Raw genomic sequence first — 19,969 nt, forward strand, 5'->3', positions numbered from 1 at the left:
ATAAACAAAAGGTTAAATCACCTATTGTGCCTAACACCCTCTTATGAAAAAGATAAAACTTTAAATGCTAAACACCCTGCCTTCCATGATAAGGTTAAGTAACTTTTACTAAGCCTAGTACTTCTCCTGCTGGACAGGTAAAATACTGGGTACTCTGTGTGAGCACAATAAGGATGGGAACTGATCACTCTCACCTAATTGTCCACATCTTCATTCATAAGGGTTTTCTTTTTAACAACTTTGCCCGTTCATAATTATAAATAAGTAGGCACAAATCATTTTACATTCATGTGGTCTGTTCACTCCAAAGGGTTTTGCATCAAACTGTTAACAAACAGAAATAATCAAAATGTCTTATGTGCAACCTATTAAAAAAAACTTTTGAGGCTTTTTTCTAGCGAAAACACTAGAAAAACAATAGGGTACCAACATGGAGAGCTGCAGAACCAGAGGGCTAAAGAGGCACTCTAATGGGCAGTCACCATTAGTGACAAAACTCTAACTGCCCATCAAACACCTGGTAAGGACAAACCTGCTAAGGGGATGGTGTCCATTGTTTATGGGTACAATCTATGAGGACACTGAAAGCATAGTTGCCCCCAAAAGGCCTTAACTTCCTGGACCTTGTCCACCGTGCAGGCCAAAGAGCTGTTGGGAAGCAGGTGCACTCTCTTCTGAAGAGAGGAGAGAACACGACTCACAAATGGTGGCCACTTAAGAAGGCCTGCAAATGTGCTAAACTGCCTGGCACTGGCTCACCACCACCCCAACAATCCCCCAGGTAAATAGGGCACTGGAACCCAAATTAATTTCTTAATTTTACACAGGTGCCAGCCTTTTGGTCCTGGCCATCCATGTTGAAATCATATAGCCTTATCCAAAAGAATTTTCTCCTTTAAACAAAAGAGGGGGGGAAGAAAGAGACAAAATTCAATTAGCCCTCCCCCACCATCTTTGTTACAACAAAACAAGGAGTTTTTTTCCCCCCCAAATCTTTGGACTATCATTTTGACTAAATAAGTAACTTTTACAATAACGACTATAATCTTGTGTTATAACATTATGCTTTTAAAAATTTTAATACTTAAACTCTTAAAGTTCTCAATCAATCTCTCTAGGGTGAGATAAGAAGCAAGCTCTAGGAACCATACCTGCCCCACACCCTCCTCCTGAATTTCCTGCAGACCAGGCATAAGAATTACCATTCAACATAGGATGACTGGCAAAATACCTGGGCTTCACCTTCTAGCATATAAACCTATTATAAAAACAAAAGGAAACTGTTTTCTCTTGCCAATGTTTTCATGTTTTGAATTCTCAATTTAAGCTACAAACTAACTACATATCTCTAATGTTTTCTATTTTTCTTTCTTCAGACTTTGTTGAAGTGGCTGCATTTCCTTGTTAAGGTACAACTATAGATAACTTGCAAGAGAATATTTCAACTTATGTTAATGAATTAGAAGCTTTGGCTAAACTTACATATGATGTTCAGGACTACTTTCACTTTTTCAGAATTGTTTTTGGGACAATAGTCTTTTTCATTATTGTTTGCTTAATAATTTTTGCCTTGCTCTCACTCAATATTTCATTAGATACAAATAATATTCGGTTAAGGTCCCACCATTTCCTATTCATGCCCTTGGAAATAAATAGGTAGGGACATCTCTATGGCCCAATCTCATCAGGAAGCAGTTACAGAAGAGTAATCTTCACCCTGTTTCCCAGGATCATAAAAATATTTCCAAGAGTAGGAATGGGGAATGAAAGGTACCTACAGAAACCTAAAAGAAACTTAGCTTATTCTTTAGTCTTTTTTCTTTTTTTTTTGAGTTGGAGTCTCACTCTGTCACCCAGACTGGAGTGCAATGGCCACTTCCAGCCACTGCAGCCTCAACCTGCTGGACTCTGGCGATCCTTCCACCTCAGTCTTCTAAGTAGCCAGAATTATAGGCATGTGCTACCACGCCCGGCTGATTTTTTGATTTATTGTAGAGATGAGGTCTCGCTGCCCAGGCAGGTCTCGAACCCGTGGGCTCAGGCAATCCACTCACCTCAGCCTCCCAAAGGCTATTCTTTAGTCTTTTTGCCTCACTGTAACCATTAGAAAGTGTCCAGACATTCTACTACAGGACAAACAGCAGCCTATCCCATGCCCCTCAGCAAATCTCCTTCAGTACAAGATCAGGACAGCCCAACCATTCATGGTTTAGCATAATAATCTCTAGTAAACTTTTGATTCCTTGTCAAGGTCAAAGTCATGAGAGTTTGTGAGTTGCAAATGTCTGAATTTATGAGTTGCAAATGTCTTGCAGGAAACTCCCCTCCTACTGAGGGCGTGAATCCCCGAGGTCTGTTTCCAGGACACCTATGGAAAATGGATGTCATACACATCCCTTCTTTTGGAAAGTTGGCTTATGTGCACATTATTTTTGCCTCAGTCCGGTCAGGCAAAGTGACTCGATATGTCATAGCCCATTATTTTGCAGCTTTTGCTATCATGGGCATTCCAAAATCTATCAAGACTGACAATGACCCACTGCAGTCTCATACTACACCTTTTACTAAGGCTCTACCTCATGGAGATTCCCCCTGTTCCGAGGCAGTATCATTTTTGTTTTCTCAGTTTCTGCCCTGGTGTAGGTGTCATTATCCTATGGCTACATGGCACTGTATCCCCGGAACTGATGAAGGGGTCATGAGCTGGGCTACTCCTAATCCACTAGCTGAGACTGAGTTATAGCGCGTTAAAAACCCCCAGAGGGTAGGTGGAGACAATCCTTTCCACCTCAGCAGGATGCCCTCAGCTTGGTATTTGGAAGCTTATGGCAGCCTTAGGGCCCATTATCATCTCCCACCAGTCTAAATCGAATTAGCTGTCTTACAATGGTTCCCATGAAGTGTTTGCCTGTGCTCCCACCCCTTATGTTTGACTGACAGGCCCCTGGAAAATTCCTATGGAGTCCTCTTATTTTTCCTTAAAGTGTTCTCATTGTAATCTCACTCCTCAAAATAGAGGATAGCAGGTTGTGGTATTGCATCAATCCTCTTTTGTTATGATGCCTGTAAATATTTCTGGGCCATGGTATCAGGACTCTGGCTGGCATGTGCTGACCACCAGCGAAGATTTATTGGACTTGTAGTTGCTGGTGTTACTGCATTGGTTACACTAATTGCAACAGCCACTGCTTCAGCAATAGCTTTGACTCAAAAAATCCACATTGCTCAGTATGTGGACAATCTGGCTAAGAACATTTCCACTGCTCTATCCAGCCAAGAAGCCATTGACATTAAATTGGAGGTGCGACTCAACACATTGGAACAAATGGTCCTGGTTCTTGGAGACCAGGTTGCTGCTTTAAAGACTCGGGTTATGTTAAAATGTCATGCAGAGTTCTAACAGATTTGTGTAACCTCTAAGCCTTATAATGGTTCTGAATGGCATTGGAATCTGGCTAAAAATCATTTGTTGGGAATTTGGTCTTCTAATAATGTTTCTTTGAAAATTGCTCGATTACATCAAGATAGTGTAAAGATTTCTACAGCTGGGTCACCTTTATTGCCTGCTAGTTCATTGGCTAATGATATTCTTGGCAAAATTAAGCAATTGGTATGTCACATAGCCTATGGTCTACAGTATATTCTTTAATAGCATTGGGAGTGCTAATTTTAATTTTACTGTTTTGTCTCCCAGTCTGCCTCCGGGCAGGAGGACGAGCCATCAGGCAGCTCCAAATAGAAGTCCATAAACTGCACTTAAAAGAAAAGGAAAAGGAGGAGATGAAGGAAACCAAGAGCACAAGCAGACAGAGTCCTTGTATTCTTTGTCTTATGTTCAAGGAACTAAGCCTACATTTTTCTTTGTCTTCCCTGACCTTTTGGTTGCATTTCTATGGATAGACAAGTGGCACCACGTGTGGCCCAGAACACCTGGTCATCCTAAGTGATTGCCTTGCTTAGCATAGATGTTAAGATATGCATAGTTTAGTCACTGATACCTACCCTGCTTGTGTGATTTAACTCAAACATTAACATATCCTGCTTGTATGGTCTCGCCTTCCTTTGTGAGATTTTTGTCCTATATAAGAGGCATGCATTAAAATAAATTTGCTCTCTCTCACTCCTTGCTACCTGAGAGGAAGTCTTCCTAATCCCACTGTTTCTCTGTCTCTTTCTTTTCTCATTCCCTCCCCCCAACTCAGGCCCTGATCAGCGGAGGCTGGACCCCTGCAAAAAACTTTCTGAGGTTTTTAATCAGAATAGTACTGAATAAATTTGGAGAGAATTAACACTTTCAGTTTTGAGTCATGTCATCTATAAACATGGTATATTCATTTATATCATATTTACTTTCTTTTTATTATAAAGATGTGGGGTAAATTCAGTGTTAGGTATACAAACTTTGATTATGCAGGTACCCTTGTTGATGAGGTATGCCCCTCCCTCTCCCAGCAGTTTCCCTCAACTGCCAATCCCACCCCCCCGACAGTTTCCCACTACTGCCAATTGCTTTCTTATGTATTATAATTGTTCAAGATCTGCTTATGAGTGAGAACATATGGTATCTGTTCTTTGTTTCTGTGATAGATCATTGAGTATATGATCAACTGTAAATCCATCCAAGTTGCCGCAAAGTCCATATGTTTGTCCTTTATGGCTGCATAATATTCCATTTCATATATGTACCACATTTTTTTATCCAGTCCATCTTTGATGAGCAACATAGTTGGTTTCATGCTTTTGCTATTGTGAATAGAGCTGCAATAAACATATGTGTGCAGGTATCTTTTTTGTAAAATGATTTGAGTTTCTCCGGGTATATTCCCAATAGGGGAATTGCTGGGTCATATGAAAGGTCAATTTCCAGTTCTTTCAGAAACCATAACATTGTCCTCCAAAGAGGTTGCACTAGTTTGCATTCCCACTAGCAGTGTAGAAGCGTTCCTTTTTCTCTACATCCTCACCAGCATCTGTTGTTGTTTGTTTTATTAATGATGGCCATTCTTACTGGGTTTAGGTGGTATCTCAGTGTGGTTTTGATTTGCATTTCTCTGATGATGAGTGAGGCTGAGCACGTTTTCATGTGTCTGTTAGCTGCCTGTATAAATTCTTTTGAAAAGTGTCTATTCATGTCTTTTGCCCACTTTTTAATGGGGTTGTTTGTTTTTTTCCTTTAAGTGCACTTGAGTTCCTCATAGATCCTAGATGTTAGGCCTTTGTCAGGTATATAGTTGGCAAATATTCTCTCCCATTCTGCAAGCTGTCTCCCTGCTCTCTTGATGGTTTCTTTTGCTTTGCCGAAGCTCGTTAGTTTGATGAGGTCCCACTTGTCTATCTTATTTCTTAAGTTATGAGCATTTAGGGTTCTGAATAAGAATTGGTTGGCAGTTCCAATTTCCATAAGGGTGTCTCCTGCGTTTTCTAAGATTCTTACAGCTTGAGGTTTTACGTTTAGGTCTTTGATTCATTTAGAGTTAATTTTTGTGTATGGTGATAGGTAGGGGTCCTGTTTCAATCTTCTGCGTGTGATCAGTCAGTTTTCCCAGCAACATTTACTGAATAGGTTCTCCTCTCCCCAGTAGTTGTTGTTGGAGGTTTTGTCAAAGATGAGTTGGTTGAGAAATTGAGGCTTTGCTTCTGGAATCTCTTTCCATTGATCTATATGCCTGTTTTTGTACCGATACCAGCCTGTTTTGATCACTGTATGCTGTAGCCTTATAGCAAAGTTTAAAGTCTGGAAGTGTGATACCTCCTGCTTTGTTTCTTTTGCTAAGGATTGTTTTGGCTATTCGTGGTCATTTATGTTTCCATATGAATTTCTGTATTGTCATTTCCAGGTCTGAGAAGAATGATGTTGGTAACTTAATGGGTGTTGCATTGAATCTGTAGATTGCCTTTGGTAGGATGGACATTTTAACAATGTTGATTCTTTCTATCCATGAGCATGTAATATTTTTCCATTTGTTTATGTCTTCTAGGATTTCTTTGAGCAAGGTTTTGTAGTTCTCATTGTAAAAGTTTTTCACTTCTGTGGTTAGGAAGATGCCAAGGTATTTCATTTTTTTGTGGCTATTGTGAATGAGATTGTGCTTTTAATTTGGGTCTCTGTCTGCTTGTTGTTAGTGTATAGGAATGCAGCTGTCTTTTACACATTTATTTTGTACCCTGAGACTTTGCCAAAGTCCTTTATCAGTGCAAGCAGGTTTTTGACAGATTCCCTTGGATTTTTAAGGTATAGGATTGAATCATCAGCAAAGAGGGTTTACTTGACTTCCTCTTTTTCCCATTTGGATACCCCTGATTTCCTTCTCTTGTCTAAATGCCCGAGCTAGGACTTCCAACACAATGTTGAACAAGACAAGTGAGAGTGGGCAGCCTTGTTTTGTTCCAGATTTCAGGGGAAATGTTTCCAGTTTCTGTCTATTTAGCAATATGTTAACTGTGGGTTTATCATGAGATATGTTCCTTCTATATGTAGGTGTTTGAGGGTTTTTATCAAGAAGGATGCTGGATTTTGTCAAAAACTTTTCCTGCATGTAATAATATAATCATGTGGTTCTTGTTTTTACATCTGTTGATGTATTTAATTACATTTATGGTCTTGCAAATGTTGAACCAGTCCTGTATCCTGGGGTGAAGCCTACTTGATCATGGTGGATGGTATTTGAGATGTGTTTTGGGGTCCAATTTGTTAGAATATTGTTGAGGATTTTTGCATCTATGTTCATGAGGGATATTGGCCTGTAGTTCTCTTTTTTTTTTTGGATCTTTACCCAGTTTGCATATCAGTGTGATGTTAGTAAAATGATTTGGAGAGAATTCCGTCTTTCTCAATTGCCTGGAATACTTTCAATAGGATTGGCATCAATTCCTCCTTGTATATTTTGTAGAATTCTGCTGGAAAGCCATCTGGTCCAGGGTTTTTTTTTGTAGGTAGTTTTCGTATGGCAGAGTCAATTTCCTAGGTTGTTATTGGTCTATTTAGTGTCTCAATGTCTTCTTGTTTCAACCTGGGGAGGTTGTGTGATGTCAGAAAGTCCTCTCTTTCATTTATCAAGGTTACCAAGTTTGTTTCCATATAAGTGTATGTAGTAATCTCTGACAATCTTTTGTATTTCTTTGGGATTAGTTGTGATTTGAGATTTTGTATTACTGATTCTGTTTATTTGGGCTTTTTCTCTCTTTTTCTTGGCCATTCTGGCTAGGGGTCCATCTAGCTTGTTAATTCTTTCAAAGAACCAGCTTTTTGTTTTGTTGGTTTTCTATGATATTTTCTTCTATGTTCCATATTTGGGCTCTTATTTTGGTGATTTGGATTATTCTGCTAAAGTTGGAGTTTTGATGGTCTTCTCTTTCCAGCTCCCTTAAATGATTTGTTAGACTCTTCACTTGTGATCTTTCCATTTTCTTGATGTGTGCTGCTCATAGAGATACAAATTCCCCACTTAGAACTGATTTCATGGCATTCCAGAGGTTTTGATAAGATGCTTCTTCATTTTCATTTGTTTCCAGGAATCTTTTAATTTCTGCTTTGACTTCAGTGTTGACCCAGTAGTTATTCAGCATCATGCTGTTTTGTGTTCATGTCTTTATGGGTTTTGGGGAAATTTTGTTGGTGTTAATATTTCTTTTTATTCCACTAAGAATGTGCATGGCAAGATTTCAACCATATGGAATCTGTTTATGCTTGATTTATGGCCAAAGATGTGATCGATCTTGGAGTACATTCCATGTGGTGATGAGTAGAATGTGTATTCTGTGAGTGTTGGGTGGAATAATCTGTAGGTATCTATTAAGTCCATTTGGTCAAGTGTCAAATTTAGGTTCTGGATGCTCTTGTTGATTTTTTGCCTCGATGATCTACTAGGGCTATTAGTGGGGTATTCAAGTCCCCTGCTATAATAGTGTTAGGGTCAATATCTTTTTTTAGTTTACTTAGCAGTTGCTTTATAAATGCCGGTGCTCCTGTGTTGGGTGCATACGTGTTTAGGATCTATATTTCTTGTTGACAGATTGAACCTTTTATCATTATGTAGTGTCCTTTTGCTTCTTTTAAATTTTTTGATAGCTTAAAGGTTGTTTTGTCTGACAATAAAATAGCAACTCCTGCCTTCTTTTGTGATCCATTTGCCTGGAAACTCATTTTCCATCCTTTAACTTTGAGTCTGTGTGCATCCCTTATAGTGAGATGTGTCTCCTGGATGCAGCAAATAATTGGGTCAGGGTTTCTTATTCAGTTTGCCATTCTGTGTCTTTTCAGTGGTGCATTTAGTCCATTCACATTCAGGCTGATTATTGAAATGTGATTGTTTATCGCTGTCATGAGGTTCTTATACAATTTTTTTCTTTGCTTGTTTTCTTTTGGCTTTGGGGTCGATGTGTGTGTGTGTTTTCAAGTTTCTTGTTGCACTGTATTCTCTGTTGATTCTGTACTCTGCTGTTCTCTTGGGAAGTCATTTTTTTTTCTTTCTTTCTTCTGTGTTTAATATCTTTTCAAGTGTCTCCTGTAGATCTGGTCTGGAGCTGCAAAATCTCTTATGCATTGGATGTCTGGGAAGGATTTTAATTCTCCATCACTGATGAAGCTAAGTTTGACTGGATAGGAAATTCTTGGTTGAAATTGTTTATCTTTGAGGACTTTGAATATAGGGCTCCAGTCCCTTCTTGCTCGTAGTGTTTCTGCCGATAAGTCTGCTGCTATTCTAATTGATTTTCCCCAGTAAGTAGTCTAGCCTTTCTCTCTTGCTGCCTTGAGGAGTTTTTATTTTGTGCTTACTTTGTGTAGGCAAATTATTATGTGTTTAGGGATTGGTCTTCTCAATTGATGTCTTGTGAAGGTTCTCTGTATCTCTTGTGCTTGGCTGGTCACATCTTTGGTGAGATGGGGAAAGTTTTCTTGGTTTTCCTCCTGTAATACTTGCTCCAAGTTGTTCTCCATTTCCCTTTCTTCTTCTGGAATACCAATCAGGCATAGGTTTGGCCTCTTGATATAATCGCACATCTCTTGTAGGCTTTGTTCTTCTTCCTGAGTCTTCTTTCTATGTTTTTTACAAGTTGGGTTAATTCCATGTTCTGGTCTTCAAGTTCTGAGATTCTTTCTTCAGCTAGATTAATTCTGCTTTCCCTGATTGTAATCTTATTATTTATTTCCTGGATGAAATTTTTTATTGCCAAAACCTCTGTTACAAGTTCTTTCAGTGTTGTATCTTGTCTTTCTTGAGTCTTTTTCATTCTTTCCATCCATTTCCTAATCCCTATCATATTCTGGGGCCAGTTGTTGGTGACTTCCGTTGTTTGGGCACCAAGGTCTGATTTTTCAGGAGTTTTGTCTTTGGTACCCTTGAAATTGCCTGACGTCTTCCTTTGGTCTTTCCTCATTTGTGACAGATCTCTTATTTTTCTCTTTAGTTCTGTTATTCAGTGTCAGTGAGAGAGGCTTTTCCTTCTGATGTTTGCCCAGTCCTCTATTCTTCCCTGATCTGGGCTCTGGATTTGTTCTATTTTGAAATAGGATGGTAGATGGGAAGCTTTGCTGTCTTTTGTAGTTTTTGAAATTCGAACAAGTAGGGGATGCAGCACTAGGATTCAGAAATTACTCGCAAATTACAATGTTCATTTATTGCGGTATGTGTTCCCTGAGATCCACTCCCCACCACCACTCTATTTGACATTGCAGAGTAGAAACCAATGCAAAAAACAATTGAACACACACACACACAGACATACACACACACCCCAAAACAAACTGGAATAACAACAAAGTGAAACAAAACAAACAACAACAACAAAAGACTTAGAAAACGAAACACACACACACATGCCTAGCACAAAGTGAATAGAGAAGAAAAACGGAAAGACTAGAAGGGAAAAAAAAAGGAATTCAGGTAGATTCCTCACACATATAGTGATACACACCTTAAACTACAAGAAATGAAAATGAAAAAACCAGAAGAACAAAAGAGCAAAAACAAACCAACAGCAACAACAAAATTGAAAGATGAACACTCAATCATTCACATACACACATAAACAGAAAATGACAAATAAAAGAAGAAAGAAACAGAAAACGAAAAAAAAAATGTAGGGGGGATGCAGATCAAACCCTCACATACACATTCACGCACAAAGGAAAAATATTTTTAAAAAATAGATGAACTAACAAACAAAAAATAGATCTAAAAAAATAGATGAACTAACAGACAAAATTTTTTTTAAAAATTGAAAATTAAAAAAAAAAATCTGCCCTCTTGTGGCAGGTTCTGTAATTGTTCCTCTAATCAGTTCTCTCCTGCAGAGCCACCTCTTTCACTGTCTCCTCAGGGAACAAGCAGGGAAGGAGGAGTGGCAGTGGAGGTGGGTGGGGCTGCAGTCCTCCCCTCCCACTCCCATTTGGTCAGGGAGATCTCCACCCATGGGGAGGTACGGGATTGTCTCTTCCCCAGGTATGAACTCACGGGGGGGGGGGGGGGGTGGAGAGGGGGGTTCTCCAGCCAGGCTTATCCTAGAATGGAGTTCTCCCATTGCGACTGACATCCAGGCTCCACCTGGGTTTGTCACTCTCAGTCATGGCCCAGCTCTGTGGGTCTGACATTCAGAGGATTGCTAGGGAGGAGGAGGTTTGGGTCAGCCCCAGACTCACCACTAATCTCTTTGGAGTTCTTTTTTGTCCTTTTCTGGCCACACCCTTTGTCCTGTGGCTAGATCAGGGTAGGGGGTGGAGTGCCTGGAACTCATCAGGTCCCTCCAAAGTTTGTGCTTTCAGGATATTCTATCTTCTGGGTCACAATCAATCCCTGAGTAGTTCATCTGCCAGTCACAGAGATTGGGTCTGTTGCTCCCGTAAACAAGTTGGAGCACTTTCTTGCCCCTCCTACAGGATGGTGATGGGGTTCCTCTCTTGTCCTCTTCCGTGGGACTTTGCCTCTGGACTCCCTCTGTAGCCCCTGCTGCCAGTGCCCTGCCAGGCGCTGAAGTGGTGAGGCAAAGCCAGGTAGTATCTCTCCTGCTGCAATGGTGAGGGAGAGCCTGGGAAAATGGTTTCTCCCCACCACTTTTTTGCCTACAAGAAAAATGCAAAGTCACAGAGTTTACAAATAAAAAGTTCTTTAGTCAAACATACACTGACACGAAAACCCAATCAGAACAATTACTGTATCAAATGTCTTCACTTCATCTTGCCCAACTTTGCCCCCGACTTATCAGATGATTTGGGCAAATCAGCTACTCAGAGAGAAAGTTGCTGTTTGAATGCACTGTATTGCGTGACTTAATAATAAATGTGAGTTTTACTACCAGAAAAATTTACCTGTAGGTGCCAGGACTGTTATAGCAAGATAAACTTTATGAACAACCCAAAATGTATGGAATTGTCTTTGTGGATCCCAGAAAGAAAACATCTGAGCTAAATATTAATGAGTAAATGCTCCAATGCAATGCACACAGATCAACATCATGGAGAACAGATATTTTATACTCATCTGCATTTAGCAACCAAAAAAGTAAAATGTATAGTAAAATTTCAGAAAGTATTTCTAGCACAGCACTGATTGATAAAAGATTGTTTAAATAAAACTATTTTGTATGCATTGAATAAAGCTGAAAGGCAAACTCAATCACTAGTAATGGATTCAGATATCAGGATGCACAACAAAAAAATTTTTTAAGTCTAAAAACATTCTTTCAGTTAGAAAAAAATTAAGTCACATTGGTAATTCATTGAGTCAAGTTCTGTTCTCTGAAATACCACAGTTAACATTCTGGAATATGCAATATGAATCCACTTACTCTCTGCATTTGAATATTATATTTTATAAAATTCCAGTCAGCACTGTCATTCTACTAAATGGAAGAGGAGCCAAATGAAACAGTGGTGTGCCATGTGGCACTTAAAAGTCTGTGATGTCCCTTTGAGAAACACATGCTTTGGTGCTTACAGTTTCAAGAAAATGAAATTGCTTAACATGCGATCACTAACAGTATACCACAGAAAACAGGGGGTTTTATGCATTCAGAATTTTTCACATGAAGCCCTGAGGTACCTGCCTTTCGTTTAGGCAGCCAACAGCCTCCCTTCTTCTATAGTCTTCGTCACCATCTTCCCTAGTGTCCCAAATTCAGAACAGTCTGATTAATCAATGTGTCTAGAGAGACAGTCAATTCAATAAGATTTGTTGTGATACAGACTGTGCAGATCATCTAATTTTGAAGCACTGTCATCTAGTGGAGTTTCACTCGAAGTTCCCAGGTCTCCATTTTCATGTGCGTCAGTTACTGCCTTCTTATTAAATCCTTGTGACACTTGAATTTCCCCACTTGAGTCTTTGCAACTAGCACCAGGGTTACCACCTCCTTCTAATTCATTAAGGTACAAACGGTAACGATGTCCACTCTCATCTTCATACTCTACATTTTTGTCATCAGAATCTACTTCAGGAGCAACATAAACAACTTCAAATTCAGTTTCTCCTTTCTGCTGGGAATGAATGGCTACAGCTTCTTTATGCATTGAGTCCCTTAGGTTAACTCCATTTACTGCCAAAATCGCATCTCCAACGTGGAGACCCCCCCCGCATCTGTCAGCTGGTAGCCCTGGATGAATCTCAGAGATGAGGATTGGAACACCATGTTCCTTCCCACTTGTAATTGAGATGCCAAGTCCTTCATGATCTTCCTTAGGAGGAGAACTTTTCTTTTCTTTTTTTTTTTTTGAGTTGGAGTCTCACTCTGTTGCCCAGACTAGAGTGCAGTGGCCGCTTCCGGCCACCGCAGCCTCAACCTACTGGGCTCCGGCGATCCTTCGGCCTCAGTCTTCCAAGTAGCCAGAATTACAGGCACGTGCTACCACGCTCGGCTGATTTTTTTATTTATTGTGGAGATGAGGTCTTGCTGCCCAGGCGGGTCTCGAACCCGCGGACTCAGGCAATCCACACAGCTCAGCCTCCCAAAGGCGCAGGATTACAGGCTGAGCCACCGAGCCCGGCTGGAGGAGAACTTTTCTGATTGGACCAAAACCTTGGCTTTTCTTCAAGGAATCTTGATCGTGACCTGGTGGTGCCGGCATCAGCCGTTTCAAGTCGTTATGCCCTCTACAGACTCTGATCACAGTTTTGTGACGATGCAAATGAATTCCAGCTTCTAATTGGTTCCAAAGCTTATCATGAGTGGGTCCTTTCATATCTCGGCCTAGTAATTGCAATTGCTGGACCCATTCTGCTAGTTCCTTGTCCAAGTACTTGGCAGCCAGTCTTGCCCCATAAACTTCAGCCTGGAGAACAGCTATATGCCTCGTTCTCCTTTCTCAACAATTTCACTTCAGCTTCAAGCTGAGCTTCTCTCATTTTTTCTTTTTTGTTTGCTTCAAGCTCTCTTTCCAGTTTTGCCTTAATGGTACCAGAGTCAACACTCTGACCAGTTTTAGCATGAAGCTGAAGCTGGATAGAGTGCAACTGCAAGAGCTAATCAAGCAGTTCTTTCTCCAACACCACCTTCTCTGCTTGGGTCTCTGTCAGTTCAGAGTTCAGATCCACCAACTGTGCCTCGAGCTTGTGGTTGATCTGGGAGACGGTCTGGGCTTTGTGGCAGAGATGCGTGAAGCAGGAGCTCATCTTCTGCTGCCCCTCGTAGGTGATGTCCGCCTGGTCTGGGTCGATCACGCCCAGCAGCAGGCCCATGTCCACGAAGGCCTTGTCGATCTCCTTCTCCAGCACATCCAGCCACCGGTACATGGAGACCCCGCCAGCAGAGACCCACACGGAGCAGGAGGCGTCCCCGGGCCCCTTTCGGCAGGGCATGGGCCGCCAGCCGACATGGCGCCGTCCGGGCCTGCCCACCCCGCCGACGACCCTTGCCGCCCACCCGCGAGGGGCTAGCTTTGGAAATTTCTATTGAAATATCTTTAGAATCACTGATTCTTTCCTTGGCATGTCTCATCTACTGATGAACTCATCAAAGGCATTTGTTTCTGTGACAGTGCTTTTGATTTCTAGCATTTCTGTTTAACGCTTTGTCTTTTTGGAGTTTTCATCTCACTGCTTACATGAACCATCTGCTCTGTTGCCTATTGTTCACTTTGTCCCTTAAAACCCTTAGCATTTTAATAACACTTATTCTAAATTCCCTGTCTGATTACTCCAAAACCTCTGCATGTTTGAGTTTGGTTCTAATACATGCTTTGTCTCTTCAGACTGTGTTTTTTGGCTTTTAGTGATTAGTAATTTTTTTGTCATTTGGAATTTTTTGCTGAAAGCCTAGATTCGTTTATTGAGTAATAGGAACTGAGGTAGATACGACATTAGTGTGAGGTTTATGTTTATCTGGCTAGGTGTTAGGCTGTGTATTTACTGTTTGCTGTAGCAATAGTGTCAGAGTCTAAAATCTCCTCTAGTGTCCTTGTTTTTGTCTCTCCTGTTGTCTGTGGGTTTTTAAGTAGAGTCTAAGGCTTGTAATTCTTTGTCCTCCATTATTATACAAGAGCCTTCTTGATATGGCGGTGAGGCGTGGGGGAGGGGAAGAGTTCTATAGTCCTGTGATCAGGTCTCAATCTCTTAGTGAGCATGAGTTGAGCATTTCCTTTCTTCTAAGCCAACTAGGCCCAGATAAAATCCAAATTAGGCTACAGTAAAATGGTTTTCCTTGAGGGCCTCAGCTAGGGAGAACAGAATGCTCTGGACCGATTTTTAACTGGTTGCTGTCTTACTTTGCCTGCTGGAATCATGAGGGATCTTCACAGTGAGAACAGAGTAGGGTTTCTGGAGGTGAAACTCATAGTAGTGTGGGGATGCCTAAGACTGGACCCTTGTGGAGTTTTAAACTCTCAAACTTGTCCATCTGAGGACTTCTGCTTCTGTCAAGCTGAGATTCTCTGTGTCTGTCTGCTTCTTTACTTTTCAGAGCAGCAGATTGCTTTGGGACCTCAATTCTCTGATAGATGTAAGAATTGTCAATTTTCAGTTTGCTCGGTGTGTGTGTACGTGTGTGTGTGTGTGTGTGTATTTTTCCTTATTGTGAGAATACAACTGGAGACTTCCAAGCTCTTCACATATTGACTGGAAACTGGGAATCTCTCCATATAATAGCATATTTGTGTGAGTGTATGTGAGTGTGTGTGTGTGTTCATGTTCCATTGATTTTTGAATGGTAAACCAATCTTGCATTGCTAAAATAAGCCTTGACCATTATCTTATTTATATATAATGGAATTCAATTCGCTAGTATTTTGTTTAGAATTTTTAATTTGCATTCATAGGAGAAATTGACTAGAAATATTTTTCTTGTATAGTTCTCATCAAAGTTATGCTGCACCATTAGATGAGTTGAAAAGATGATTATATTCTATGAAAAAAATATTTCACATTAGTGTTACTTCCCCTTAAAATACTTCAATAAAATCAGGCAGGGAGTTTTCCTTATAGGAACTTTTGACCTAGACATTCAATGCCTTTAATAGGTGTACAGCTATTCATATTTTCTATTTCTTTCTATCTGTTTTTGTAATTGTGATTTTTCTCATCTTCGCATATATATATTTTCATATCATCTTACAATTTTTTATATGACACCTTTATTTTGATATTGGTAATTTATTTCTCCTCCATTTTTCTTGGTGTTTTAAAGATTTATTACTTTTTAGTATTTTCAAAGAATCAACTTTTGTTTTATGCTGATTCTCCATTCAATATTTGTGTTTTAAGATATTATTTCTGACTTTATCATTTCCCCCTTTTTCTTAATTTGCTTTTGTTTTTCTTATTTATTTTTCTAAATAGCTACTTAGATCACTTATTTTTCAGCTTTTTTCTTTTTTAGTATATACATTTAATGCTATAAATTTCTCTCTAAGTACGCCTTTATTTAAATACTATGAATTTTGACATGTCATATTTTTGGATTTTAGAATATTTTACTTTAGAATATTTTCTAAAGTCTGAAATTTCTCCTTGACATAACATTTTAGAAATTAATGGATTAATTTCAAAATACTAAAGATTTCCTAGTTGTTCTTTTTAAAAATTGACTTCTAACTTAATTTCACTGTGGTGAGTGAATATATTCTGAATAATTTCAAAACTGATGTTTGTTAAGACTTATTTTATGGCCTTATTTTATGGCCTTTATACCTTATTTTATGGTATATAGGGCCAATTTTGATAATTTTTCCAGATCAGTGATTCTCAAACCTTTTGGTCTCAGGATTTCTTTATACTCTTAAAAATTGTTGAGTTCTCCAAAGAGCTTCTGTTAATGTGAGTTATATATGTTGATATTGACCATATTAAAAATTGCAAAACTTTTACAACATTTACTTAGTATTTATTTAAAAGAATAATCACGAACTTATTCCATGTTAACCTAAAAATATGTTTTATGAAAAATATCTATCCTCCAAAACAAAAATTTCAGTAATAGTAGTAATATTGTTTTTCACTTTTTTTCAATTTTCTTTTGATATCTGGCTTAATGAAAGACAGCTAGATGCTTATACCTGTGTCTGCATTCAATCTGTATCAATATGCTACTTTAAGGCATATGAAGAAAATCCAGCTCTACACAAATATGCAATTGGAGAGTACTTTAATACACTTTTCAGATGATTGTGGTTATACTTTAATACTGTAGCACAATTCGACAAGTGGTAGTTTCTTAAAGATTAGTCACAAGGTGGAATCTAAAACCACATCAAAGAACTCTTTGAACTCTTTCATTAAAATCTATTATTCTATCTTGCACTATGATGGGATTTTTATAAATGCATGATTTCATAACATCATGCATTGGTCATTTGAATCATATTGGTCATTGACTTACAGAAATCTTCAAGGATTAACATAATTTATTATACAGTAGCAAATATCTTTTTTTTAAATTGGAGTCTCACTTTGTCAATGACACTCATGGCCACCACAGCCTCGATTTGCTGGGCTCGGGCAATCTTTCTGCCGCAGCCTTCCAAGTAGTTGGAACTGTAGGTACATGCTACCATGCCCGGCTAAGTTTTTGATTTATTGTAAAGACAAGGTCTCGCCAAGTTGTCCAGGCTGGTCTCGAACCCCTGGGCTCAGGCAGTCCTCTCACCTCGGCCTCCCAAAGTGCTGGGATTACAGGCTTGAGCCACTGTGCACAGCCCATCATCAATCTTATATTGAAACCCTTTAAATATTGGGACTCTATCAAGCTCATAGTGTTTTGGATTCAAGTTTTTCAAAATTCTAATTTTCACTTAAACTCAGCATTTTTCCTTTAAAAGACAGATTCACTTTGCACATTTTTGAGAATGTCTACCAATTCAAGTTTGATTAACCATAATTGGTTCTCTCAAGTAATAATGTTGTGATGTGACAAAAGAGGCTACTTTAATTTGCAGCAAAAAAATCACATAGTTCCTTTTTCTAAAGGTAACTATCATATTTCAGCTTGCATCAGAAGTACTTCATGTATACTTTCCATTTTGTCACACAGAATACTAAAAAAAAGTTTACTGAAGGGTCAAAATTTTTAAAAATTAATCATTTTTATTGCATGATCAATCAATGGTATCCTTAGATGAAACTGACTTTGCTGGTTTGTTCCTTTTCTGAGTACCTGGTGGTGATGAACACAATGACTGCTAATACTTTGGTGCTGTTGCCTTGATTTGGGGTGAGGCGCTTACCATCGTTTTTGTGTCATCAGGGCAAATATCAACACAGTAAAAAAGGCAGATGTTATTATGACAATAGTCTGGCCTCTTGAACCCTCTGAAAGAGTGTCTGGAACCCCTAGGGATTCATGGATCATACGTTGAGAAACACGGTATTAGGATGAGGTGCTTTAGCACTCTCATCTAGATGCCTGGGGTGTTTATCAGGCAGCTTTTCCTTGCCAGACCCTAAATTCTACCTTTAAAAATCTTCAGTACTGTGATAGTGTCAAGAACTCTGTGTGGTTCCTCAGCCTTTTCACAGCTAATTTTTCTGTTTTTGTGTTTCTATACCTTTTACAAATAGGCTGGTATCTCTGCAGGAAAAGTGGCTGAGACTGTGAGACTCACTCCTTTCTGCTTGACTTTCTTCTGGGAACTTGACCTCTCCTGTCTTAACTGACTTGGTGGCCCTGAACTACAACTTTTAACACATTGGACCCATGAAAGTACAGAAAACTTCTCGGGTTGATTTAGGAAGGAAGATCCTGCTAAGAAGGCAAGAGGCAAGAATTAGAGGGAAGAGTGTACCAGGCAGCGGACATTGCCCAGGTAAAGACTCTTGGGCAGGACCAGCTCCATCACCTCAAAAAAAAAAAAAAAAGGCAAGACATATGGTTGTGACATGAAGGAGGTAGCAGGAGATGAGCTGGAGGTACAGGCCAGGTCAGATTCTGTAGGGAAGTGGTCCCCAACATTTTTGGCATCAGGGACCAGTTTTGTGGAAGACAGTTTTTCCACAGTTGGGAAAGGAGAGGATGTGTAGTCAAACTTCACTGGTAATGTTTATCTGTATTTGCAGCCACACCCCAGCACTAGCATCACTGCCTCAGCTCCACCTGAGATAATCATAAGGAATGTGAGTCCACAATAGGGTCAAAGCTCCTATGAGAATCTAATGCTGCCACTGATCTGACAAGGAGTGGAGCTCAGGCGGTAATGTTAGTGATAGGGAGTGGCTGTAAATACAGATGAAGCTTCACTTGCTTGCCCGCTTCTCACCTCCTGATGTGCGGCCCAGTTACTAACAGGCCACAGACCAGTATTGGTTCATGGTCTGGAGGTTGAGGACCTCTGCTGTAGGGTGTTAGAGGCCATGGCAAATCTTTCTACTTTATTGGAGAGGGCAGCCCTCAGAAGCTTTTAAGCAGGGTATATTACAGTTTGCATTTGAAAATATTTTAAGTGTCCTTGGATGCCCTGTTATATAACTGAGACAGAAACCAGCAGGCAAGAAGGTTGAAGGGCTTCTTTTAGGTCACAAGCTTTTAGGGGCAGGCTTCTACTAAAATAGACATCTCTAAATCCTCGTGTCAGCTAGAGGCAGAGACTTGCCGCCCTCCTCTCCTGGGATGCTGAAAGGGGAAGTTGGTGAAATATGCAGTCTTGCATGCTTTCTGTATACAGAGAAGCAAAGCTGTACTATCTAAATTTGTTTCCTATCTAAAGCATTCTGAATGAAAGACAATGAATTTTCCAACCTGGACTTTTGTTCTCTTCACCACTCTAAATTGGCTTCTTGCAGAAAAACGGGTCATACTAGAAAATGAGCTAACATCAAACAAGAGAGCTGTTCAGATTCATCAGATTGCCACACTTGGACATCAAGAGGCTGGAGACTAAAGGTAGCTGCATCTACTATCTGGAATCTTTGTGACACAATAACACTGACAAAGCACACATTTTACCCCGAATCACCCTTCAGCCTGCCTCATAGGATGACATGAAGACTTGGTAGCTTATGGATTTATATGTGGCTTTGGTGTGCGGATAAAGATTTATAACTGTGTGCGTTGGCTATTGCTTGGTGCTTCCTGAAAGAGATGGATGATGATATTTGATATAATTCCCTAAGGGTATGACTGGGAGATACCAAAACAGGGACTTTGGCAAGTGTGAAGAAAAAAACATTCACATCATCTAACCAAACACACCAAGTACCCTTATGACATGCTGTGTAAGATGGAAATTAATTCTATACTTCTCTTCTTTCCATTTGCTAGATGTGCTTTCCTTGAGAGGGCAAAACAAGACCCGAAGCTCTTTGGAACCCTCAGTTTCTAAGACAGCCATCCCCAATAGAAATAGAATATAAGCCACATATTTAAGTTTAAGTGTTCTGATAGCCACATTTAGAAAGTTAAAAATTTTAAAAAATAATAAAGCTTATTTAATATAATAATATCCAAGATATTATTTCATTATGTAATTAATATGTCATTATTTACGAGATTTTTACATTCTCTTTTTAGTAAGTCTTCAAAATCCAGTGTGTATGACACCTCTCATGCACAT

At 39.6% G+C, this 19,969-nt stretch overlaps 1 protein-coding gene across 1 annotated transcript; it reads right to left on the reverse strand.

The window, feature by feature from the left end:
* Positions 1-12,157: 12,157 nt before the first annotated feature.
* On the reverse strand, positions 12,158-13,810 carry LOC103261725 (Golgi-associated PDZ and coiled-coil motif-containing protein-like). The gene is given in 4 exon segments (XM_008059302.2): positions 12,158-12,670; positions 12,971-13,286; positions 13,288-13,777; positions 13,780-13,810. Coding segments are annotated over 4 exon segments (1,347 nt in total). The 5' UTR covers positions 13,808-13,810.
* Positions 13,811-19,969: the final 6,159 nt, after the last annotated feature.

Source organism: Carlito syrichta, unplaced genomic scaffold (assembly GCF_000164805.1).
Source record: "Carlito syrichta isolate Samal-C Ts95f unplaced genomic scaffold, Tarsius_syrichta-2.0.1 Scaffold303990, whole genome shotgun sequence".
NCBI classification, from domain to species: Eukaryota; Metazoa; Chordata; class Mammalia; order Primates; family Tarsiidae; genus Carlito; species Carlito syrichta.